This window comes from Pelodiscus sinensis, chromosome 2 (genome assembly GCF_049634645.1).
Source record: "Pelodiscus sinensis isolate JC-2024 chromosome 2, ASM4963464v1, whole genome shotgun sequence".
In the NCBI taxonomy this organism is placed as follows: domain Eukaryota; kingdom Metazoa; phylum Chordata; order Testudines; family Trionychidae; genus Pelodiscus; species Pelodiscus sinensis.
The window spans coordinates 85203032-85228746 of record NC_134712.1 but is presented as its reverse complement, the minus strand read 5'-3'; the positions used below and the strand labels follow the sequence as shown (position 1 = coordinate 85228746).

Genomic DNA, 25715 nt, shown 5'->3' with positions numbered 1-25715 from the left:
CCATCTCAATGGCTACTTTGTTTGTGTGTCCCCTAAATACATTTTGTACTCTTCCTCTTTTTAAATGAGAGTTTCTGGGTATGTTAAATACCTGCATATCTGGAATCTCTCTTCAGGATTCTAATCAACAAGGGAATTTATTTCAGTAAGTAGCACTCTTGACTCATTTTCACAGCCTTCAAGCATGATCGTAGAGCTATTGGACACATTAATACTGTGGCAGTTTGCCACCTGCTTCATTTATTCACTTGAGATTCAGTATTCCTTGATCTTTACATAATGGATTCTTTGTGCAACTTTCTGTGGTAATGTAAGGGTCCCCCCACAGGAATTTGTGTTTCTCTATTCAGTGGAAAATACAAAAGGGAGTGTTGTAAACACTCTAATTAGTGTTCATGAGCATAGAGGTATTGTCCTACAATGTATTTCCTAACCAATCAATTCCCACACATTCCTTTAGAAGAAAATCCTAATGTGAAAGACAGACTGTTGGTTTAATATTACAAGCAATTTTTTTTGTCAAACAAGGCTACAATACAGGTGGCAACAGGAGAAAACTAAGGCTTCTTCACTAGCCTTTGGAGTTGTTTTAGATGATTGCTTATATTGATCCCTATTCTTAGATGATGTTCCCCAGAACACACAACTCCCAAGAATGACAAGGGCCTGCATGAATCCCCAATGAAAGCCCATAGTCATGCCATTGGCTAACTAATGCAGAATGAATTTTTCCCCATTTCTAAGGAGATGGGGTGAAAACATATTACACTGCACTAGATTCCAGTTCACCTTTATGTGAAATTCACTATATCAATTTCTACCTGTGGCTCCCAGTTATCTCAGAAATAAACTCACACCCTACACCTCATTACATTTACTGTTGGCTGTCTCCAAGAGAGAACTCTTAAGATCTGGGGTAGGGTATCTAAAATGGCAAGTCTTCACTCTGGAATTCAATCTTGCTGCTACTGCTGAGCCTCAGAAGTACAACTGCAGGTTGGAGTCTTGGAAATGGTGTGTTTAGAGACTAAGAAAAGCACAGCTGTATAAAGTAAGAATGCTGTGTTCATTCCCTTTACTGCCAGCTTTAACACTATTTCAGGAAAGGCAGTTGTTTAGGAATCATGAAAACCCTTTAATGGAAGATTTTATATACATGCTGAACTGACAGGCTAGACCAGTTCCAGAGAAGCCAGTCCAGTCTCCAAGGAAGCAGGTTTTTTGAAAGAGTTACAGAAAATCTAGTCCCATGAAGAGTTATCGTGGTAAATTTGAAGACTGTATTCTAGCATTAAAGTATAAATCATAGATTGTAGTCCTCTTTGAACCGGAAAGCTCAATGCACCATCCAGCTACGGAGTTGTTACCAACACCACAGTAATAAAAGAGAAAGAGGCTGACAGAGGAGAAAAATGTAGTATATCTTTGCAGCATGCATCTCAATATTGCAGGGGGAATCCAAGGAGACAACCACTGGTAAACTTGAACACTAAAATTAAGAGGTAACGCAGGCTGTCTCTATACTACCGCACTTACAGTGGCAGCTGCTTTAGCGCTGTTGAAGAAGGGGCTCTAAGTTAAAAGAAGAGAACTCTTCCATCAGTTTCCTAACTCCTGCCTCTGAGAGAGGCAGTAACAACACCAATGGGACAAGCTCTGCTGCTGACATAGCGCTATCTATAGTGACACTTTGATCAGCATAAACTTAGGTTGCTCAGAGGTGTGGATTATTCACACCTGTGCATGACAAGTTAGACTGATGTAACCTGTAGTGTAGACAAGGTTTCTGTATGCAAAGCCAAATTATTTACCTTTCACACTTTAGGGAGGCTCTTCAGCAAAGTAAGGTGTCGAGGTATAAAAGGGAAAGTCCCCTTGTGGATCAGTAACTAGTTAAAAGATAGGAAACCTAGGGCAGAAATATACAGTTTTTAGAATGGTGTGAGCTAAATAGGACCAGTTCTGTTCAACGTACTCATAAATGATCTGAAAAAGGGGTAAATAGTGAGGTAGCAAAGTTTACAGGTGACAAAAAATTACTCAGGATAGTTAACGCTGAAGCAAACTGCATAGTGTTACAAGGGGATCTTCCCAGAGTTGGGTAACGGGGAGACAAAATGACAAATTAAATACAATGTTGATAAATACAAAGTAATTTCGCATTGGAAAACTATGTGTACAAAATGGTAGGATCTAAATTAACTGTTACCATACAAGGAAGAGACGGTGGAGCCACTGTGAATAGTTCTCTGAAAACATCTGCTCAATGTGCAGGAGCAGGCAAAAAAGCAAACAATGTTAGGAAGTGGATAGATAATATAACAGAAAATAGCAGAATACCAATATATAAATCTATGGTATGCAAACACCTTGAATACTTTCTGCAGTTCTCAACACCCCACTTCAAAAAAGATATACTGGAACTGGAAAAAGTACAGAAAAGGGAAATGAAAATGATTAGGGGTATGGGATAGTTTCTGTATGAAGACAGATTAAAAATAATGGGACTATTTAGCTAGGAAAATAAATGACCGAGGGGGATGCTACAGAGATCTATAAAATCATGAATGATATCAAGAAACTGAACAAGAAAGTATTATTTACTTCTTCACATAACACATAAGCCAAGGGTCATTCATGAAATTAATAGACGGGAGGTTTAAAATTAACATAAGGAAATAATTCTCCAGACAAGACAGCCACCCTTGTGGAACTTGTTGCCAGGAGATGCTGTGAAGGCCAACAGAACAACCGAGTTAAAAAAAATGAGATCTAAATTCAGGGAGTATAGATCCATCAATGGCAATTAGCCAAGATGGTCAGGGATGCAACCCAATGTTTTAGGTGTTGTCCTTAAATTGCTGACTAGATGCTGAGACTTGGTGATGGGATGGTTCACTCGATAAATTGCTCTGGTCCATTTACACTCTCTGAAGCATTTGGCACTGGCCACTGCTGGAAGATAGGATACTGGGCTAGATGGCCAGTCTTATGTTCTGTGCACCAAAAAAGATCAAAACTGCTGATCAGATGTGGTCACATTCATCTTTCAGCTTGTGGAGAAAGGGGGAAGGGAGATAAAGAAAGGAAACTGCCCTAAGAGGTTAACAGAATCAATTTATCAGTTCACATTTGGATACTAAATGGCAATTGCCTTAAAAAACAACATCCACCCACCACACAGAACAGCGATTTAACCTCCCTCCCCCAGGATTCAAGAGAACATGTCAGGGTCTGGCCCTCAGTTTTGTTAAGCTCAGTTATCAGAAGTTAAAGATCAATTTTATTATTTCCTATTAAGAATTTTATCCAAGGGATGCTGGCAGCTGGGAAGACCAGAGGGATAGATTTGCTGCATGAAATTTTGTTAAAAAAAAACCCTTATCAGACATTTTTTAAAGCAATAGAAAGCTTCTACTGTCTTCAGAAAGTCAGCAAATCTAGTTGTAAGAGCAGAGGACTGGCAAGTAGGAGAGCTAGGTTCAGTTCTTGACTGGTAATCACTCTGTGGCTATGTCTAGACTGCAAGCTTCTTTCGGAAGAAGCTTTTCCGGAAGAGATCTTCTGGAAAAGATCTTCTGGAAAAGCTTATTTCAAAAGAGAATGTCTACATAGCAAAAGTGCAAGGAAAAAGTGATCTGCTTTTTCGAAAGATAGCGTCCACATTCATTGGGTGCTATCTCGCCTTTAAATTGTGATTAGTGTAGACGGAATGGCCACCAGAGCACCTGTGTTATTTCCTGGAGGCCTCTTCTTTCGAAAGAACTCCCTCTTCTGCATCCACACATGCCTTTTTCCGCATAGAAAGAGGTTTACCGCTGTCGTAGAACCCCCCTGCGTTCTTTCAACTTTCTGTCAAAAAACCGCAATAGCAGTGTGGACATAAGTATAGTTTTTCCAGAAAAATGCTGCAGTGTAGACATACCCTGTATGACCAGTCCTGCCTGTGCCACAGGTCCACCTTGCTCTACCATTTGTAATGTGAGCATCAAACCTTTTGTAAAGAACTTTGAGCTCTTCCAATCAAAGCAGTTATCAAAGCCTTCGGCTGTGTCTAGACTGGCTAGTTTTTTCCAGAAAATCAGCCGCTTTTCCAGAAAAACTTGCCAGCTGTCTACACTGGCCGCTTGAATTTCCGCAAAAGCACTGACTTCCTACTGTAAGAAATCAGTGCTTCTTGCGGAAATACTATTCTGCTCCCATTCAGGCAAAAGTCCCTTTTGCGCAAAGCTTTTGCGCAAAAGGTCCAGTGTAGACAGCTCAGATTTGTTTGCGAAAATGGTGATCAGGGCTTTTTTGTGGAAAAGCGCGTCTAGATTGGCACGGACGCTTTTCCGCAAATAGTGCTTTTGCGGAAAAGCGTCCGTGCCAATCTAGACGCTCTGTTCCAAAATGTTTTTAGCGGAAAACTTTTCTGTTAAAAGCATTTCTGGAAAATCATGCCAGTCTAGACGCAGCCGAAGTGAAAAGTACTAGACAACTGATGGAAATCAATTCAATCTCAGGCATAAGGGGTAAAGTAAGCATGTTCACATTTGCTCATGTTTCAGTGTAGAAAAAACACAAAACTCAGCTGTGCTGCCCAGCAACAAATCCCTGTATATAAAGTGAGACCTGAATTATGAGCTATATCATAAACATAATAAAATATATGTTTCAATACGGTGAAAAAAGCCTTGTGCAAGTGAACCTGCCATAAATCCATGATGGAGACTGAAGTTTGATTAATTCCATTAAGACTTTACTGCTACCTGTAAATATTACATTTAATAGTGTAACCATGATTATGTGGGTCATAACCAAGAATACCAGATTCAGGTCACACTGCTAAGAAATAAGGCAAAAAACGCCCAAAAAAGCTGTTGGTTATTCCCCCATAAAATACATGAAACCAACTGCACCAAAGTAACTTCTGTCTCACCACCCTGGCTAACAAGTAGTCATAAGAGCAGTTTCCCGAGGCAGTCCAGTCTTTATAGCACCCCAAAAAACAAAGGAATCTGAGCTAAGTGGTTCTTTACAACCAATCTCATCAAATAAAAGATTCTTCTGATCCCAGCCACACCCCCAGATCAATATATTAACTTAGATCTTATCCATGAATCTTCCTGTTGGCAATCCTTTGGCATCTAAAATTGAAAGGTTTATTTATAAATAGAAAGAGTGTACAATTACAATTGGTTAAAGGAATCAAATACATACAATACTTACACAATTCTTGGTTCAGGCTTGTAGCAGTGATGGAACAAACTGCTGGCTTAGGTCAAGTCTCTGGCTGTTTCCAAATCATTGGAAGGATCTCTTGGTTAGATTGTTCCCATTAGTACAAGTCCATAGTCCAGAGTTTTGAGCAGTAGAGACGTTAGAGCAGGAAAGAGGCAAAATGGAGAAGTTTGCAGGGACTTTTATAGCTTCTGCTATGAGGGGGGAATCTCATTGTTCTTACTGTGAAAAATTACAGGTAAAGATGGAGTCATATAGGCAAGTCACAAGTTCATGGAGAACTTTACTTAGTCACAGCAGTGGCCATTTCCTATACTTCATATGGAACATTCACAGAAAAGTCCATTCAGTGTAGATGGGCATCTCCCATGGTTAGTTCAACATTTCATGATTAACCAATTCATTTTAACACTTCCTCTAAGATGTGCTGTGTAGATGCTTTGTAGGCATACTTGACAGGAGAGGGGAACTTGAACCTCTCAGGCTCCAGAGTCTGATGCCTTACCCATTAGGCCACTGGAGGATCTCCACCCCACTATCCTACCTTCAGTGACCATCTCACCCTTGGCCCTGGGTATTATTCATAACTTCAAATACAAAAATGATATATGCATACTGTGGCAGGGCGAGGCAACCCCACCACTACCCTCAACAAGAGGGTTGGGACACCGCAGGGGGGCACGCAGACTGGCCCGGGCGGCGGCAAGACAAGCGCCACTGGATGCTCACGGGGAAGGGGCAGGTAAGTGCGGCAACACGGCAGATGGGGGTTGGGGAGGTGTTTGGGCAACGCCCCCGGCTGGTCACATCCCATGACGTCACCAGCGCGATGGAAGGGGGCAGAGCGGAAGGTCCAGCAGGCCAACCAGTGCACCCGACATCACACGCCGGGCGGGAGAGTGGGGAATAGGACAAAAGTGGGAGGGAGAACACAGGCAAAAGGGAGCAGGTGGAGGCAGCAGGTAATGGGACCGGGGGAACAGATGAGGGGGGAGGGCTCCCCTGAGGGGGGCTGAAAGGGACCCCAGTGGCAGGGTTGAAGTGGTCCAGGGTGGGGTCGTGGAGCCCGTGAGCAGGTGCGTTTAGGGGCAAACCTCCGCCTGCTACCACCGGGAGCTTGGTTCTTGGTGTTAGGGCCCTGGGCTGGGGTCTGGGATGTGGGTGGGCCCTGACCCCCTCCCTGCCACCGGCGGGCGAACTAAGTGCTATGTACAGAGGCATAGGGGCAGCTTCCTGTGGGCCCCATGGCAGATATGTAGGGGCGGGGCGGGGCGGGCAACACGAAGCCACCTGGGTGCGAGGGACGTGTGAAACAATGGGGTGTTATACCCAAATAAACAGATTCATGACACATACAAATAGCACAATCAGCGAAGCAAATCATAACCTTTCCATAGACCCCTTACATGTCACATTTGGTACAAAATGTGTTGCAAATATAGAAGAGTGGTTGCAACAATGATCTATAAGGTCATATTGTAATGGAAGTTAGCTTTTGCACTGAGTTTATCTCATTACAATTAAGTTTAAAATCTACATCACGGATAACTTGGGAGTAGCTTTATGGATAATGCAAATACTAAGGAATACAATAATGTGACAGCTCTAAGACTGCTGATACACTTTCTAATTTGTCAGCTAACAAAAACTTTGAAACAGCTAAGGTGTTTCAGTCCTGTTAGGTAAAAAGTAACACAGAAATAGCCGTGGGTTTTTTTTGTTTGTTTTACGAAAAATCAAACTAAGTCATGTAGCCCTTTAAAGACTAACAAGATGGTTTATTAGGTGATGAGCTTTAATGGGGCAGACCCACTTCTTCTGCCCCATGGATGCTCATCACCTAATAAACCATCTCGTTAGTCTTTAAAGGGCTACATGACTTTTTTTTCCTATCATTTAAAGTAATGGCCAAAGCAGAATAAAATACCACTCAGAAAAATTACATGTTCATTGTTCTGAACACAATACTTTGAACAGGATTAGACAAGGTATTGGCAGATTTGGAAAGAAATAAGAAAAAATATGCACAGTTAGAGAATGATTTTTGGAGGAGCTAGAGGAAACCTGTTTTCCTGATGTTATGGCATTTTTTGCAGTACTTGCTTTGAGAGGCCTCCTTGCCCCTAAATTCACTATTACTGCTGCTTTGTAGTGCAGCAGTTTAAAAATTATCCATTGGTTTAATAAAAGACAAGACATTTTGCTATGGTCAAAGTACAATGCTATTGGGTCAATTAAAAAGATGCTTTTGAAGAGAATGCTTGGAAAAACAGTTTAGTAATGATTTTATTTTATGGTGGTCTGGCTACCGCTATACTTGTTGGAGGCAGGCTGCCTGCACCCTGGAAAAGAACTACTGCAACATGAAGACCCCAGCCAATTTACATTATAGAATCAGGCTCAACTCTGCTGACTGGGGAAAAAAAGTAACAGAGGTTGCCTCTGCTGCTTTGGCCCCTCAATTAGGAAAGTGCTTTGAACTGGTGCCTTGGTTGCTAAAAGGTAGAAGGTTGCCTGAGGCTGCCTCTCCATTATCAGCTGAGGGCATAGATGTCCTCTTCTTCACCTTCTTCAGCTGCTGAACATAGAGTGAGAGTCAGCTAGTTGGCTGCTCAACAGCATTGTGGGTGTGGGTGTTGGGGGGAACTTGCCGTACTCTCTATACTTATTTTGCTTATGCAGGAACAAAAAGAGTGTTTAGTGAAGTAAAAGGATTCTGATGATGAGCACCTGTCACCCCCCCCCTCTTTTGAATGAGAAGTTATGCATGGAACCACCTTCAAAGACTTCATCCATTCACCTACCTTGAAATGGAAATGTCAAGTTCTGATGAACAGACTGAAAAGACAGTTATCTTTTCATAACACATGTTGTTTGAGATGTGTTGCTCATGTCCACTCCACAATAGGTGTGTGTTTTCCCTCAGCAGTAACGATAGGGAGCAGTTTTAGCGACTGCTGGAGTGTCACCTCTTTGGCAGTTTCCTTCTGTTGTGTGGATGCTGCCCCAGCTCGGATTAAGGTAAGCCGACTCCAGCTATACATTTTGGCTGTGTCTACACTGGGCCACTTATTCCAGAAAATCAGCCGCTTTTCCGGAATAAGCTGCGAGCTGTCTACACTGGCCCTTGAATTTCCAGAAAAGCAACGACGCTGTACTGTACAAAATCAGCTGCTATTCCGGAAAAACTATTCTGCTCCCGCTCGGGCATAAGTCCTTATTCCGGAACACTATTCCGGAAAAGGGCCAGTGTAGACAGCCTAGTAGTCTTTTCCGGAAAAGCGCGTCTACATTGGCCACAGACGCTTTTCCGGGAAAAGGGCTTTTCCGGAAAAGCAGCCTGCCAATGTAGACGCTCCTTTTCCGGAAAAACTGAAAACGGAATAGTATTCTGTTTTAAGCAGTTCCGGAAATTCATGCCAGTGTAGACACAGCCTTTGTGTAGCTAGAGTTGCATACCTTATTCGACCTGTCTGGTCCAGTGTAGGTCTAGGCTTTGAAGGGAATTTGTTCCGATGGTGAGGAACACCCTTATATCCATTTCTTAAGAATTGGAAAGTGGAGTGTATTTTTCCTAAGGCATGACAGGAGTCCAAACAAGTGATAAGACAGCATTGGGTGTTAAGAGTTTTGTGTGCCCTCTTCTGCAATGCCTGAGTGCATCTGCAACAAAAGACATAACTATTTGATTCTGAAAAGAAATTCCAGGTTTTCAGCATAAATTGTATGATTTTTACAAGGGAGTTTCAGTCACACAAGGTATTGACAAGATTTAGGAAATTTGTACTATGATCTGGTGAAACGAAAAGAAGACTGCAGGAACCAGAGAAAGAGTAATGTGTTCTGACATGTGCGCTGCAGTAGTGATGGGCATGTAGGATGATCTTCTAGATGTCAAAATACAGACTGGCTCTAGACACTGTGGGGCAGATCCTCTGCTGGTGCACATTAGAGTAATTCAATTGAATAAGGTAAGCCAATATAATATATTTCAATTGAGTCAATGTGGTAAGCCAAACTACACCAGCTGAGAGTCTTAGTCAATGGGATTTAAGTGCAGGGTCACTGGGCTAAATCCAGCATATAAAAATTCTGTGCTGTGCCATCCTGAAGTGCAACACAGAAGGTGCAGCTCAGGGTAAGGTGGAGCAAAGGTGGCTTGAAGTGTCCTTTTCACCTTTGGGACTGTGGGTTACTCCAGGTACTGAAAGGCTCCCATGGTGAAAATTAAAGCAGTTTCAGAAGTGCTCTAGTTTATGGCAGCTTGATATAGGCTGCTGCACACTATCAAGCAGGCCCCAATTGCCACAGTGCACCACAGAGACTCCCTCCTACATCTCTGAATGAACCCTCCTGCTATCAGGATTCCCTCTGGACTGAGGTTTCCGAGAGGAACCACTGTAGGGTTATCATGGAGAACCGGCACAGAGATAATTCAACCCTAGTCCACTGCAGCACAGTTCTGTTTAGGGATGTTAAGGACTAGTCGACTATCCAATAAGCAAAAGCAAAAATCAGATAGAGGCAGCAAGGGGGGGGGGTAGGGAAGAGGGGATACTCCAAAGCGGCAGACTTGCATAGCTGAGCCTGGGACCAGCTGTGTGGCGCTGCTGCTTTGAAACACTGAGGCAGTGTTCAAAGGGGCAGACCCGCACAGCTGATCCCCAGCTCAGTTGTGCGGCACTACCCCTTTGAAACACCACTCAAAGGGGCAGAACTGCACAGCTGAGCTGGGGATCAGTTGTGCAGAGCTGCCGTGCATGGAGCCCAGAGTCAGCTGGCGACTTCCCAGCTGATCCTAGGCTTCAGCGCGGCATTTCCGCGGAACCCAAGATCAGCTGGGGAGTCCCCCACTGACTCCAGGTTCTGGGGAAATGCTGTGCGGAACCCACGGTCAGCTGAGGAGTCCCCAGCTGATCCCAGGTTCTGCTGAAATGCCGCATAGAGCCCAGGATCAGTGGGAATCCCCACCTGACCTTGGCTCCATGTGGCATTTCAAATTGGCAGCTGACCCCAGACTTCATGCTGCGCTGCCACTTTGAAACGAACAAGAGTCCATGCTGGGGATTCTTGTACATTTCAAAGCTGGCACGCCACGTGCAGCCTGGAGTCAGCAGGACTTCCTGCTGTCCCCGGGCTACACGCGGAGTTCCGCATTCCTCCTTTTAAATGTACAAGAGCCTCAGCAGGGTCTCTTGTACATTTCAAATGAGGAATATAGAAGTTCCCATTAACTAGTTGAGTAGTCAATGGAATTTCCCTCGACTACTCAACTAGTAAATTAACCGTTACTTCACATCCTTAGTTCTATTCCCCATATGCTGTCAGAGCAAACTACTGGAGCAGATATGATCTGCTCCCTACATTTTTCTTAAAATATATGACTTACAAAATGAAATGGCAATTCAATTATAAAACACACTTCCTTAAATACTACATTGGCATTACATTGCTATTCCACAAATTACATGTCATTTCTATAGATTTTAGAAATCTAAGTGAGAGCCTAATTGTTAAAATTTGTGCCACTGATTGTTACATGGGGGCATATTTTATTGATGCTTAAGTATTTAATATTTTATAGTGAGTGTTTAATGATATGAGTTGCTCAGATGCTTCCATTGGATAAGATCCCAATTCGGCAAGATACTTATGCACTTGCTTCACTTCAACCACGTGTTTAAGTGCTTTGGTACAATTAGGGCAGAAATGAGATGTGTCCCAACAATAAAATATTTATTATTTTCCCCTCCGTGTCATGTAAATTGCATAGTAGTCTCTTATAATGGGATTTTCATAACTAAGAACATTCCAGAATGTTATACGAATTCCATTTTGTAAGTTTCTTGTTTTACATAAAGTAAATACATTCAATTAGAAGCAAAATTACAATTTTATCTGTAAAACACTTTTCCAGCTGCTAAGAAGCACTTTGTCACTAAACCTTAAGAAACAGTAAGTTATTAATTGAGACTATAGTCACAGGATTAAAATTAGTAAAATCAGTAAGACAATTTATATTCCAGCTCCATGAAAAGTATTTGCCCTGACAGACTGGGAATAAGTAGCAGTGATAATAAGCACAACTCAAATAATATCTCATTATTTATTAAAATACTTGTTTAAACAAATGAAATATATGAAAATACATCTGATGTTGCCATAGATCATTTTCATACACACTGAGTTTACAGCACAGACTCTCTGGAGACCATCATACATTACAAAAATAGAACAAACTCGATTTAAGGTGGACTGTCCTCACTAGCAAAAACTTTGAAAAACGAAAATTTACCTTTTTGTGATTTCCCATAATATTTATGGATGTTTAACTCTTTAAAACCAAGGTTCTGTCTTCCTACTCACACACCCTCTTTATCCTTACTACTTGATTTTGAAGTAAAATTATAATGTAAGAAGGGTGATGTCATAAATCCTGAGGGTTCCAAAAAGACAACGAATCTTGATTCATCTTAAGATTCTGACACATTATATTTCATATTTCAAATAATTCATTATATGATAACTCAAAGCCTTCAGTGTGTCACTGATTTGCAGAAACACTTGTAAAACATTTTATTAATTCTTGATCAGAAACAATGTATAATGCTCAAGAACTCAAAATACATAATCACAACATAAGCATAGCCTCTCTCCCCCTTCACGATAAGAAAATCATGGAGAATTTCTTTCCACAAAAAATGGAGAAGTTTCAAGGAACAAACCATAAAAAGAAATAACATTTCCTTCAGTTAAGGTTGATCTTTGCTCTTCCCCCAGAAGCCATGAATTCAAAAATCTTTCCCATAAATCCCCATTTTAAATAGGAAGAAGTTTTGTTTCCTGCTAGTTTAAATGCTTAAGAAAACCCACAGCTTTCGAATAATTCTTTATACCCGGAAAAGAGTTAAAAAAATTAAGTCGTGCACAACAGCAGCCATGTTTAGATTTTTCTTAACTGAAGAGTTGTATTAGGAGAAATAAAAATTCCCCTCATTTTTTCAGATAAAATGAGAATTGAAATTAATGGATCTCAATGTATAGGAACATGTTGCTAGGAGGCAGTTTGACCTTCAGAGATTGGGCAAGAGGGAGAAACAGGAATAGTCAAATTCATCTATATAAAAATTAATACATGTTTAAATATTGTTGTAATAAACACGGTCATGAGCTTCTGGTGAGATCACAAGGTACTCAGGCTTTATTCTTGTGGTTTTTATGTCATCACCACAGGAAAAACCTAATGGTACCATAGTAATTGTATTATAATTCATAGTTGCCTATTATTCCATATATTAAAACAAGAAAAATGGACCAAGTGTTCCATACTTAGAGAATGCTCATTTGTCTCAGAAGATAATTACTCTGGCAATAAGCCATTTTATGTCATAAATCAAAATCAAAACCCATCTCAAAGCAAAACCAAACAATTAGAATAAGTGCTCCACAGAGCAGTACCGAGTGTGCGAATGTGATGACAACTATTAAACAGATCAACTTGCTGAGCCTACTAGGATATGCAGTTTAATTCCCAGTTTGTACTTGCTATTTTTTTCTGTTCATAATAGCCTTCAAATTTACAGCATAGCACTAGGTTTCCAGGGATAGCCTATGAAGTGTGTGATAGGAAGTGGACATGACAAAATTTACCAGCTTTATTTTGGTTTGTAAGAGTCCACTAATGGGAACACGATTTCTTTATTAAATGCTATACCTTGCCTGTAGGAAAGGAGGCAGGTAACAGCTAGAGGAATTATGTCACACACAAGGTATTGTGGTGGGTGGGACATCCTTCTAAGGAACTGGGATTTTATCTATTTCAGCTCCTGTTTTGAGGTGGACAAAAATGAACTGTTCTCACTGTGAATTGTGACATCCTTTTCACAATAGGAGTCTGGGCTATGGGATAAGACCATAAGCCGCTGGCGTCTTATGACTTGTATACTGGAGTCTTATAAAAAACAAACATAGAAGAGCATTATCTATTTGAGCACATGTGGAACTTCTAAGTGATGGGAATGTTGTTGAGATGTCACTATTCTGGACTGCTAAATATGATATTACATTCTGAAAATGAGTACAGGCAATATATTTAGATCAAAGCAAAACAATCAGGACAGTAAGCATGAGGCTGGCTATACGACTCAGCTAAAAATAAGGAAAAAATAAACATAACAGAAACATTTGCCAATTAGCATTGGTTACAGGATTCAAAAAAAATACAGCTATACTTTGAATTTTATACATCTTTTCTAAAATCACTCATGTTTAGTTGCTCCCAGAACATATCCCACTAATGCAATACTCTCAATCCCTGTCTTTTTAATTGAGACACATTGCTTTGGCCACATTACAATTATAGAGCTTCTGTGTTTCAAAACATGCAGTTCATACATTTGACAGTTTTACTGCCATAATCGATACATTCTGGCCCAATACACTCACAGCAGGCGTTATGAAACCACCGGTATTTTGATGCTCCCATGGACTCGCAAGAGATCTTGCACTGATGTATTGACATGCAGTCATCAAAATAGACCACAGTGCACATGTTCTCTAAACAAAGGGAAACAAAAGTTAGTAAGTACTTTCCCCTCACTCCCTGGTAGTCTGGGGAATGGGTTGAAAAGCAAGCCATGTCCTGGAGTGCATGGCTGCTGCTCCCCAACTCTCCTGAAATGGCATCCTTGCCTCTCAAGCCTCTTGTACATAGAGCAGTAATCTTTACTTCTATGATCGTATACTATTTCTCAACTATATGGTAACACCACTTTTTGCACTATACAAGGTACACCTTGTAAATTGCAGAGTGGATATGACAGGGCTATACAGGGGTCCTGGGCTGAATCACTGAACATTTTGGGTTTGCCTACACTGCAACAGGGACCAGGATTACCAGCACAGATAGACAGACCCGCCCAGACTCCATTGATACATATGCAGCTTCTCTGAGCCACCAGCTGTGCTACTGTTGGTCAAACTGTTATTTTTACCATGCTAGCTCAATCAAAGTCAGTGCCAATCTGCCTACTCATGCTGGGAAGTGCCCTCCCACCTGCAGGGCAGACCTACCACTTGTAAACTCAGCTCTACACAATACTGCCAGATGCTGCAGGTTTATTTTTAGGAGTGTACAAAAACCATAAGGAATATTGTATTGCTTGAAAGACAGTACAATTATGGATTACAATACAGACCATTCATATGCATGAGGGTGCAGAGAAGATGGCACATGCAAACCTATTTTTGGCATTTCCTAATTTGAGTGCTTATCTTTGTGAGCTAAAAGAATTTTTAATGGAATTTTTATAAAATACCAGTGTGCAAGGTGCTTTAACAGGTATAAAGGCAAGGTCTCAGCTCAGAGCAATTTTTTATCTACAATACACAGGTCAAGGGTAAGATTAAAAAAAGCAAGTTAGTGGAAATATGTATATTATTGTGTTTTATTAGTTCCATTGTTTCATTATTCTACATCATCATACTACCACACACTACGTATACAGCTCTTAACCGAGAAAAAAAAAGTTAGATTGCTTCCTGCTTATTCCCATACCAACTCCAACTCGTGCTCATAGTCTCTAGCCTTCAATCTGCTAATCTTGATCCCAACTGCAAACTTCTCTTTTCAGCATGCTTGACAAACTCTCTCTTCTGGCTTCCCTGTGCTAGTGAAAATTTATGCTATCCAGCAATAGGAGTGAGATGTCCAGCTTTGCTGTGGTCAAATACAAATAGATTAAGTAACAGGGAACCCTTTTCCTAGTCAGCACGTGGTCTTTACTACTAAAAATTTTTTTAACAACGTACAAATTAAGCATATGCCAGTTAAAGAAAAAAGGGAAGTACTGGATTCAAGAGCCATCCCAAACTCTGAGCTACCATTTTATACATCTTTTTATTGGATTAACTTCTGTGATTGAGAGAGACGAACATTCGAGCTTACACATAGCTCCAATTCAGGTCTGGGAAACATAGTCAGCTCACAATTAAACAGGTGAAACTGATTGTTTAGCATAAGTAGTTAGCATGTATTTTGAGGACACATTTCATATGGGATGGCTGGCTAACATCCTACCAGTCGTCATGGGGAAAACAAAGGGCTGCAACTGTGGAGGTTGTTAATGAGTAACAGGTTGTTATAATAAGCCATATACACAATTTTTTTTTCAGTCCCTGATGTTTAGTGTCAAGCAAAATTATAAATTCAAGCTCCCAGGCTCATCTTTTGAGAGTGTTGCAAGTTTCCTTTGAGGATAAAGACTGATATAGGTCAGATATAGGACAGTGTGCACTACAAATGTACATTAGCGCAGCTACATTGATGCAGCAGTGCCACTGTGAAGATGCTCTAGTCTAAGGTGATGGAAAAGAGCTCCCCCCTCCCTTTTTTTTTTTTTTTTTTTTACTAATTCCACCTCCGCGAGAGGTGGTAGCTATATTGAGAGAATATGTCCCATGGTCAAAGCACTGTCTACACATGGGTTTAAGGTCAGTCTAACACCACTCAGGGGTGTGGCATTTCACACCCCTGAACAACGTAATTATACTGAAGTATGTAATGTAGACCAAGCTATAGAATGATTGCTTTGTGAAAAGAGCTCTGTGCATGCTCAAAAGCTTGTCTTCCTCACCAACAGAAGTTGGCCCAATAAAAGAAGTTGCCTCACCCATCTTGTCTCCCTAATATCCTGGGACTGACACAGTCATAATACCACTACATACATTTTATATATTTGTTCGCTAAAGCCCACATAGTTCTTAATATAATCAGGCATTTCTCCTTCTCTGAATACATAGGACTTGTCTCTTGGGAAAAAGCAACCAGCAGCCCAGCACTTTTGAATAACTATAGTATAGTATAACAAAAAACAGGACTATGTAGCACTTTAAAGACTAACAAGATGGTTTATAATAAACCATAGTCCTGTTTTTTGTTTCAGCTACACCAGACTAACATGGCTACATTTCTATCACTATAGTATAGTATAGTATCAGACCAACACACGCACTCTGGAGGAAAGATCTTTTCAGTTTCACATTTCAGTTTATTATGAACTATTAAGAAAAAGCCAATTTTTACAAGTTACGGAAGCTCTACTGACACCAGCCTTAATCCTTAACCCATACCAAATCATAAAATCATTGAAATATAGGTCTTAAGAAATTATCTAATCCATCCTTTTGTGCTGAGGCAGGATCAAGTGTACCCTCACAAACGTTTCTCCAAACTATTCTTAAAACATCCAGTGATGGGAATTCTACAACGACTCTTTGAAGCATATTTCAGAGTTTAACTACCCTTATAGTTACAAAAAAATTTCTAATATGTAACCTAAATCTTCTTTGTTGCAGATTAAGCCCACTACTTTTCCTACCGTCAGCAGAAACGGAGAACAGTTGATCTCCATTTTCTTTGTAACAGCTCTTAACATATTTGATGAATTATCAAGGTTCCCCCTCAGTTTTCTTCACAACACAAAACATGCCCAGTTTTTTTATGAACCTTTCCTCATAGGTCAGGTTTTTCAAAACCTTTTAATTATTTTTGTTGTTCTTATCTGGACTCTTGAATTTATCCACATACTTCCTAAAGAATGATTTGCAGAACTTGACATAATGCTCTAGTGGGGGTTTCCCTAATACCAGAGTGGGGAAATTGCCTCCTGTGTCTTACAGATGACACTGGTGTTAATATATCCAAGATGTTAGCCTTGTCACTGCATCACACTGTTGACTCATATTCATTGTGTGTTCCTCTATAATCCCAGATCCTTTTCTGCAATTCTGATGCCTAGCTAATTATTTCCCACTTTATAGTTGTGCATCTGATTTTACTTTCCTAAATATAGTTCTTTGTATTGATCTTTACTAAATTTCATCTTGTTTATTTCAGATCAATTCTCCAACTTTTCAAGGTCCTTTTGAATTCAATCCTTCCCATTTTAGCGTTGCATGAAAATTTGATAAGAACAGTCTCCACTCCGCTATCCAAGTCGTATAAAAATTTTGACTAGTACTGGATTCAGGACAGATTTCTATGGGACCCACAAGATACACACTCCCAATTTGGCAACAAAGACAACTCAGTCTTTCAAACAGTTTTGCATCTTTATTTTATAGTAATTTAATGTCTACACCTTATTTTTATCTTTATTCCTGTATGATAGGAGATAGAATTCTGCCCATTGCTTTTAACAAGTTCAAAAGTTCTTATTTAAAGTGATTCTTAGACTGGTGAAATGGGGCCATGTAAAAAAACTGATACCTACAAGTTTACAATGTGTTCTGGAAAATCTATTTAACTGCTGTCAATTTCAAGAACCCAATTATGTAAAACATCCTCTTGACTGTCTCACTGTAGATAAAAGGATAATACTTATTGCAGTAACAGTTCTTTCATTAGTATTTCAACAGTTTTCACACAGATCAAAAAGGGAATGTGCAAGAGAGTTCTCAGGGGAAGAAAACACTGCAGATATGTAACTCATCTCAGAAAATGAAGAATTAAAAAAAAATCAGGATAATGGGAGTTTTGTGTGGCAGAGAGAATAATGTACAACAAAGTCTGAATTCAAAGTAATCAGAACAAGACAGTTCCATGTTTCCATCAGCATGTTGTTATAATCTTCATGTTTTCCAGGGCAAGCAATAACTACAAAAGAACTACACTGCAGAGGACTTTAGGAAGTTACAAATTTAGAGCACACCACCTGTAATGTGTAGTTTGATTATTTAAATCTTATCTATAAAATAAAAATCTTCTAATTTTCTCCAAGCCAAATTACATTTACACTGCCAATAAACAAAAGAAATAACAATACATTTCTCATAAGTGAAAATAATTGTGTAATCACATACAGTGCTTTCCTATCAGTAGATCAAATTTCTTAACAAGCGGAAATACTTTATAAAAAAAAAATACAAATTTCTGGTAATTAAGGACGATAAATAAGAGAACTATTGCAACAACCACCTATTGTATCCACTAAGCTAGCTAGTGTTGATGACAAGCTCTCTTACCTGGTCGGGGTACCCAAAGAGTGGGAATTTAGTTCCCATCTAGACAGTAACCACTGGTTAATGCCAAGATACCCTTCACTGCACTATGGATTGTGTTTCATTATCTGCCAAAAGATAATCTGCTATCCTTCCTCCCCGCTCTTGCCAAGATTCTGTTATCACCTGTGACAACTAAGTTCATTTTAAAAGATACTTGAACGGCAAGTTTTGAGCTCTGAGGCCACTAAACAGGAGTTTAAGCTCAATATATAGAACAAAAAACGTGATTCCCAGAAAAACAGCCTGAAGTTGTGATTCATGAATTGACAACTCTTGGTTTGAACTATTGTCACCATCTACAGTAGTTCAAAATGACACTTTAGATCAGGGGTAGGCAATAATTTTAGATGGGAGGTGGGGAACTACAAGAATTTTGAAAGAGGTCAAGGGCTGCACTCTACCATAATATTAATGAAGGAAATATGGGGTCTGGCATGGAGGCTGAATGAAGAAGGGAGTTCAGAGTAGGGGATTGGGTGCAGGAGGGAGTGTGAAGTCTGGGAGGGTGTTTGGGTGAAAGAGAGGATTGTGACCTGAGGTAGAGGATTGGGGTGCAGGAGGAGTTGCAGAGTCTGGAAGGGGGTATGGGTGCAGGAGAGGATTCTGATGTAGAGCAGGGGTATAGAAGGGGGTGCAGGGTCTAGGAGGGGGTTGTAGCCTGGGGCAGAGGATTGTGGTGCAGGGTGTGGGAGATAGTATGGATGCAGGAGGCATAGGGTTGGGGGGAGGGAGAGATTGGGGTTTCAGGTGCAGGCTCTGGCCGGGAGGCGCTTATCTTGGCAGCTAGGGGTGGGAGCAGCATGCGGAGTGCCCCCCAGGGGCTTGTGGAGCAAGAGCACATGGCCTCTGCAGCCGGCAAGGAAGGCAGGGAGCCTGCCTGAGGCTCTTGCTGGGCCACGGGAAGGCGGTGGCAGGCCAGATGTGACCTGTGGGCCACATTTTGCCTGTTCCCACTTTAGGTATTAGAGTCAAGCTAGGGGCAAAGAAATCAGCAGCAATGGTAAGAAAATGTGATTTTTAAAGTTCAACAGTGAACAGTATGCCATGACTACAAATAAACACTTTGTACCACAGAAAGTTCCAGCTTCCCAGTGATATAGGGTTCCTTTCTAGCCCCGGTGGTTCATGAGGTGTCTGTCATCACAACTCTCAGTGGTCGCTTGAGCTAGTGATAATTTTTCAGTACTCATCTAGAAGAGAAAATAATAAATCCAGCACCTCCCACAAGAGTAGTTTCAATCACTGCATAAGCTTTGTATGGAATCAAGGCAGTGAGAGGTTCTGGCAGAAAATGGCAAGTACGGTTTTAGACAGGGCCCATTCCAAGTTTAGCGGAACCCTATACAAAATAACATACAAAAAGCTGTGTTCCATTTACCTTTGACAATTTCCTCCTTTGAAACTCTATTTTTTGACCACGCACTGCTAGCTCCAAAGCTAGGGCAAAAGTGGAGGCATACAGAAGCCAGCATTGCACCTTATGTGCAACAAGAAAAAGAGGCATAGGTAGAAAGAGAATATCTGGGTAATAACCTCCTTAATATACAATGCTAGTGCTGGATGACAGGTGTCCACAGAAGGACAATAAACTGAGCAGAGAGGAACCACATGTAAGGGGACTGTTACCCCTTACTAAAACTCTGTGGGAGTTTTTGGTTTGCCAGCTCACAGTATCTGAAGGGGAAGAGTTCATGAGACTGACTGACCCCAGAGACAATGGAAAGCAGCCAACACTCCAGCTCAGCCTGATTGACAGGTTGGACAGGCCAGTGAGGACAGTGAGAGGCCAGGCCCCGTCCTCCCTGTGAGCTGGGATTGTTCTGTCTCTGTCTCTGAACAAACAAGCTGTGTGCAGAAGTGGTCCTGCAAAGACAGAGAGCTGAAATAGGAGTACAAGCTGTGTGAAGAAGTCCTGCAAAAACAGGGAGCTGATAGACTGCCCTAGCAAAGCAAGCTGTGTGCTGAGGGGCAGTTTTTGCAGCAGCTGAGCCTGACACACACAGCTCAAGAGCGCAGACCCTGTGTTGAGCAGCAGACTGGCAGTGCTCAGAGTGCCAAAAGGAACAGAGAAGCAACGCAAGAAGCTAGGGACTGGCCACACAGCACAGCCTGCAGCTGGATGTGGTGAGCAGCTGGGAACTGCAAAGTGTGGGGAGAGGCTCTGGACTGGGAGAGGGGTCTGGCCACTTAGAGCTTGAGGCTGTGTGGTCACTGCCAGAGCAAGTGTGTCCAGCCTGCAGCCCCCTACAGCACATCCAAGGACTCTAAGGGGCCTGTAAGGAAGAGACTGTGGACTGTCCTTACACTCTGCAGGCTGCTGTTTTGATGTCCCTGTGCTACAGAGCAGGGCTGTGTGTTCTCATTTAACCATTCTCATTTTGTCTTATTCTTTTCTCTTTAATCAGTTGTTGTTTAATAAATTGTATTTGCTTTGAACCTTACGAAGTGATCACTGGGCCAAGAAGGCCTGCAGTGTGAAGAGAGCATCTCGGAGTGGGGACACCCTAACTCCTGCCCCTAGTGACTACAAGGTCAGGGATTAAGCCCCAGGAAACCTGGGCCCAGCCTTGTTGGGGTTTCAGGGGCTCTGCTACTCAGAAGAGTGGAGGGGTAGCCCTCAGGATCAGGGAGCCGTGGGGTAAAGGAAGTGGGAGCGGGGACTCAGATCCTTTCGCTGGTTCATTTCACCGGGGTGTATAGAAGCCAGGAAAGTTCCCCACAATAGCGGGATCATTCCCCCGCTTACACACAGCATGCAAAAAACCTAACTGGCTTTCTAGTAGCCCCATTACAATTATTAGCAACACTACTAGGGAAACTGATCAATGTTTGGTGCCCAGGCCCCTGGATATACAGGGCTTTATGGGACTATATAAGGTTCAATAGACTGAAGAGCACCAATGACTGTAGAATATGTTGGTATTTCTAGCAAAACATTCTTCTTATAAATGCTTTAGCTTTAAACAATACAGGCTGTTGCTGGTTAGCATATGCACTGTCCTACTTATTTGGTTTTGATAGCATGAATGCAATATGCATGTACTTCTGTGGTACATGTGCTTATGCAAGCAGTTCAAAAGCTTTCCTGCACAAGACGCATATACAGTGACTGAGCATATTACCCATATGTCCATACTGTCCAGTAGTTTCTATTCCTCCTCCAACTGCATAACGGGGGAAGACATTTTAGACCTTCCCCTCACAGACTCTTTGAAGAGCTGAAAAGGAGTAGATCTGCTCAAGTGCTTTAGCCATAAATAGGTCACTTATTTCTGTGCTGATTTCCTACGAAAGCCTGTTTATGAGGGGCATCAAGTACCTACGGGTAATCCTTGCTACAAGTCCAAGATACATTCAAAAACACTTAGACTTATACTGAAACAACTTGAAGTGGGGAATTTTTTTTCCCCACAGCTGACTTCCATTTGTGCAAACTGGGGGAGAGGGCAGGGGGACAGAGAGCTTTGCACAACTTAAGAGCAGGGAATGGAAGGACTTATAACGCATCAGTTTCTACAAGCGTCAATGACTTTAGTGCAGAACAGATGTGTATGGGGCGACTTATAGCAGGGATGCCCTGTGTTTCTAAGTTTCTCTCAACTGTTATTCTCGGAATTTGGCAATAGCATGCGGGATCTCTAAACCTAACATTGAACACAATGTTGCTTATGGAACAGGCAGTCTATGAAATACACAACCCACGCCCCCAGTTTTGGGACCTTGCCAACTATGAATAAAATGCAAATTGTTATTAGAGCTGGTTGCCCTTTTCATAAAGTCTTGAGAAAATCCACCCCTTGCATCCTAACAAATTCCAACTTTTTATCCAAAAAAACAGCAATTGAAAAATGCCTTCCAGGAAGTATACCAGGGCTGACCATCCCGACACTCGGCCTTCCTGACCCTCAGCCTACTCACTTCTTCCCTGCAAGCTTGGGGCCCTGGAGAGGCAGAGAGCCTGATCACTCAGCCTCCCAATCCAGCTGCAGTGCTAGAGAAGCTGAACATACCAGCTCTTTGCTTGCTTCAGCCTCCAAAGATGGGAAGAGGTAGAGAGGCTGGCGACAAGAGCCAGGCTGGAAGGCTTTTGTCAATTTCACATTCTGCCTGAAGACACCTGCTGAAAGGCAATGGAGTCAATGCCAGCCCTGGCACCCAGAGAAATGGAATTTTTCTGGGACTCCATTGTGTGACAGAGCACTGAGCAAGAACTGCTGACTCGGCCCTTGTCACACCAGCTGCTACTAAGGGAAGTCAATTGGCACTGGCTAGAGAAAACCTGTGTCTAATTGGTGAATGGGAGGCAGCTGCCGGGGCCATATAAAAGGCTGGGGGGAAGAAGCTGGGGGTAGCTCTTCCCTCTGGCTGCAGACACTAGAGCCCAATCTATGTACAGGCAGTCCCCGGGTTACGTACAAGATAGGGACTGTAGGTTTGTTCTTAAGTTGAATCTGTATGTAAGCCGGAACTGGCGTCCAGATTCAGCAGCTGCTGAAACTGATCAGTTTCAACAGCGGCTGAATCTGGACCCCAGTTCTGACTTACATACAGATTCAACTTAAGAACCCCAGGCTCTGCGGCTTTGCTCTGCTACCAGGGGGATGGGGAGCAAAGCGGCGGAACACGCGGGCAGCGGACAGCCCAGACACGTCTGGGCTGTCCGCTGCCCGCGTGTTCCGCCGCTTTGCTTCCTCTCCCTGGTCTGCTGGAGATCAGGGAGAGGGAGGGCCCTGTTCGTAACTGCGGATCCGATGTAAGTCGGATCCGCGTAACTCGGGGACTGCCTGTATGTGAAAAGGTGGTGAGAGTACAACTTGTAAATAAATGGCACCAGCCGTTACTGAATCCCGGGGCCCTTGAGTGACTGTGTCAGCACAGAAGGGGCAGGAACCAAGGCAGCCGTGCAACGCCCTGCTACATATTACCACAAACATGCTTTTTATAATATTTTTGGTCCCAATTAAGGATTTTTTTTTCCAAAATGCAAAATTTTTTGCAGGAAGGTATTTCTATTTTGCAGCCACTTGTTATGTGCGGCATTCTTTCTTCCTGTGTGGCAAATGGCCAACCCCACTGTAGTGGGTCCCACACTTTTCCTTGGTGTGTTGAGTCAGGGCACGGTTTCATGCCCCTATTCTTGGGCGCCATGGGCTTTGATAGTACCCCGGTGGGAGAGAAAGGGGAGCAGGGAAAGGACTCGGATCCATCCCCTACTCCAGGTCCCAGCCCCTTCAGCTTTGCAGGCTGCTTATTTTCTTACCCTGTGGGTAGGATTTCTCGCAATCCTCTGTTCCAGGGGAGTCCCTCTGCTCTACTTGGGCAGGGTTTCCCTTCCCCCAGTACTCTGTTAACAGAGGTACTACTCCAAACTCTAGTCAACTCCCCTCCTTCCTCTCTGTCTGACTGAAGCAGAGCTTTTGTATTAGGTGTCTGCCAGGCCCTCCATTGGCTCTAGGTACCCAATTAACCTATACCCACCTTGCCCACAGGGAATAAGGCCTTGATCATCCTGGGGCTTATACACTTTCCTGGGCTCCAATAGTTCCACTCTCCTGCTGCACATCACAGCCTTTATATTAAATTCCAAATCTCCCTCACATTCTTGAACTGTGTTTTGAACTGAGAGTTCAAGTTGAAACTCATCATGGATTCTTCCTGTGTGTAGATGATAGAAAACCCACAAGAAAACTGCAAGGTACCATCTAGTCTGCAACACCTAGATACATTGGGATAGACGTAGGATAGTTTCAACGATAACTCTTTTGCAAGTACAGTAGAACCCAGAGTTCTCCTTAGAATTATGAATATCAGAGTTATGAACTGACTGATCAACGTCATTTGGAACTGGAAATATGGAACCAGGCAGCAACAGGGATTTAAAAAGAAAAGAAATGCAGTACAATACAGTATTAAACAAACTACTAAAAAAGAAAAGAAAAAAAATTGACAAGGTAAATAAACGGTTTCTCTGCTTGTTTAACAAATTAGGATGTTAAATCAATGTTCAGTTGTAAACTTGTGAAAGAACAACCATGTTTGTTCAGACTTACCCACATCTCAGAGTTACTAACAACTCTATTCCTCAGGGCTACGTCTACACTGGCCCCTTTTCCGGAAGGGGCATGTTAATTTCAGTGATCGCAATAGGGAAATCCGCGGGGGATTTAAATATCCCCCGCGGCATTTAAATAAAAATGTCCGCCGCTTTTTTCCGGCTTTTAGAAAAGCCGGAAAAGAGCGTCTACACTGGCCCCGATCCTCCGGAAAAAGCGCCCTTGTTGAAGAATAGCCTTGTTGAGAAACATAACTAGGTCAGAGGTTCACTTTTGTATGGAAAGGCAATATGTCTGTATTAATTAGTATTTCTTAAATACTAATAAAATAGTAGAGCCAGCACAGGAAGACAGCAAGAGTTACCAATAGTCAAACAATAAAAAAACTAACACAGCACTGTTTATATATATGACTAATAAATCAGACAGTATTCCTCTCTTAAATTTTTAAGTGTTAAGAAATGATTTAATTAAGAGGAAAGAACAGTTTAAGAAGTTTTATGGGAGGGTGTCAGCAAAATATTGTAAATTCTGTTAAAAAAAAAAAATCAACCAGCAGGAAAGGAGTCTCCCAGCCCTCAAGTATTGTCAGAAAAAACTGAATGTGGTATATTTTTCCCCTGGTAATCAATATTTTATCATAATTTCTCCAATCACATTCATCCCCTACATCATTGCCAAGAAAGAGATAACATTCAGATCTATATTTAATTCAGTATTACCTAGAATATCAGTTTGTCACTCAGATGCTCAAAACATCCAGATGCAGTGTCAAAACCACCAGCTCTCTGAATCCCCCATCCTCCCTTTTTTTTGGCTCCTTAAAGCTACATATTCAGAACTGTTCCAGTGGCCTACTTCTGTATTGCTACTAGACAGATTAGGTGTAGTTCCTGATCAGAGCCTTATTTTCTCTAAGGGTGTGTCTAGACTACAGAGTTTTGTCGACAAAAGTGGACTTTTGTCGACAAAACTATACCAGCGTCTACACTACCGCTGAGTTCTGTCGACATAACGTCAACCGAACTCAGCAGTTTTGTCGACACTGGTATACCTCATTTTACGAGGCATAACACCTTCTGTAGACAGAGTTCTGTCGACAGAAGGTGTTATTGCCTGTAGGGTTGCGTCTAGACTACAGGGTTCTGTCGACAAAGCAGCTTGCTTTGTCGACAGAACTCAATGTGTCTGGACGCTCTTTGTCGACGGAAGTTTTGTCGACAGTATCTGTCGACAAAACTTCCATCGACATAACGCGGTAGTCTAGACGTACCCTAAGTTAAAAGAAGCAATTACTTCAGCTTCCAACAGCAATTTAATACCTTATCCCACCTAGAGTGGCATGAATTGATGAAACCCCAAATTTTGCAAGGGGGA

General features: G+C 42.0%; 1 protein-coding gene across 1 annotated transcript in view; it reads right to left on the bottom strand.

Moving 5' to 3' along the window:
* Positions 1-11315: 11315 nt before the first annotated feature.
* Positions 11316-25715, bottom strand: part of TWSG1 (twisted gastrulation BMP signaling modulator 1) — a 39828-nt gene continuing 25428 nt past the window's right edge. Inside the window, exon 5 of the mRNA XM_075920970.1 lies at positions 11316-13779. Coding sequence (XP_075777085.1) covers positions 13598-13779 — 182 coding nt within the window. The 3' untranslated portion in view covers positions 11316-13597. The remainder of the gene's footprint in view (positions 13780-25715) is intronic.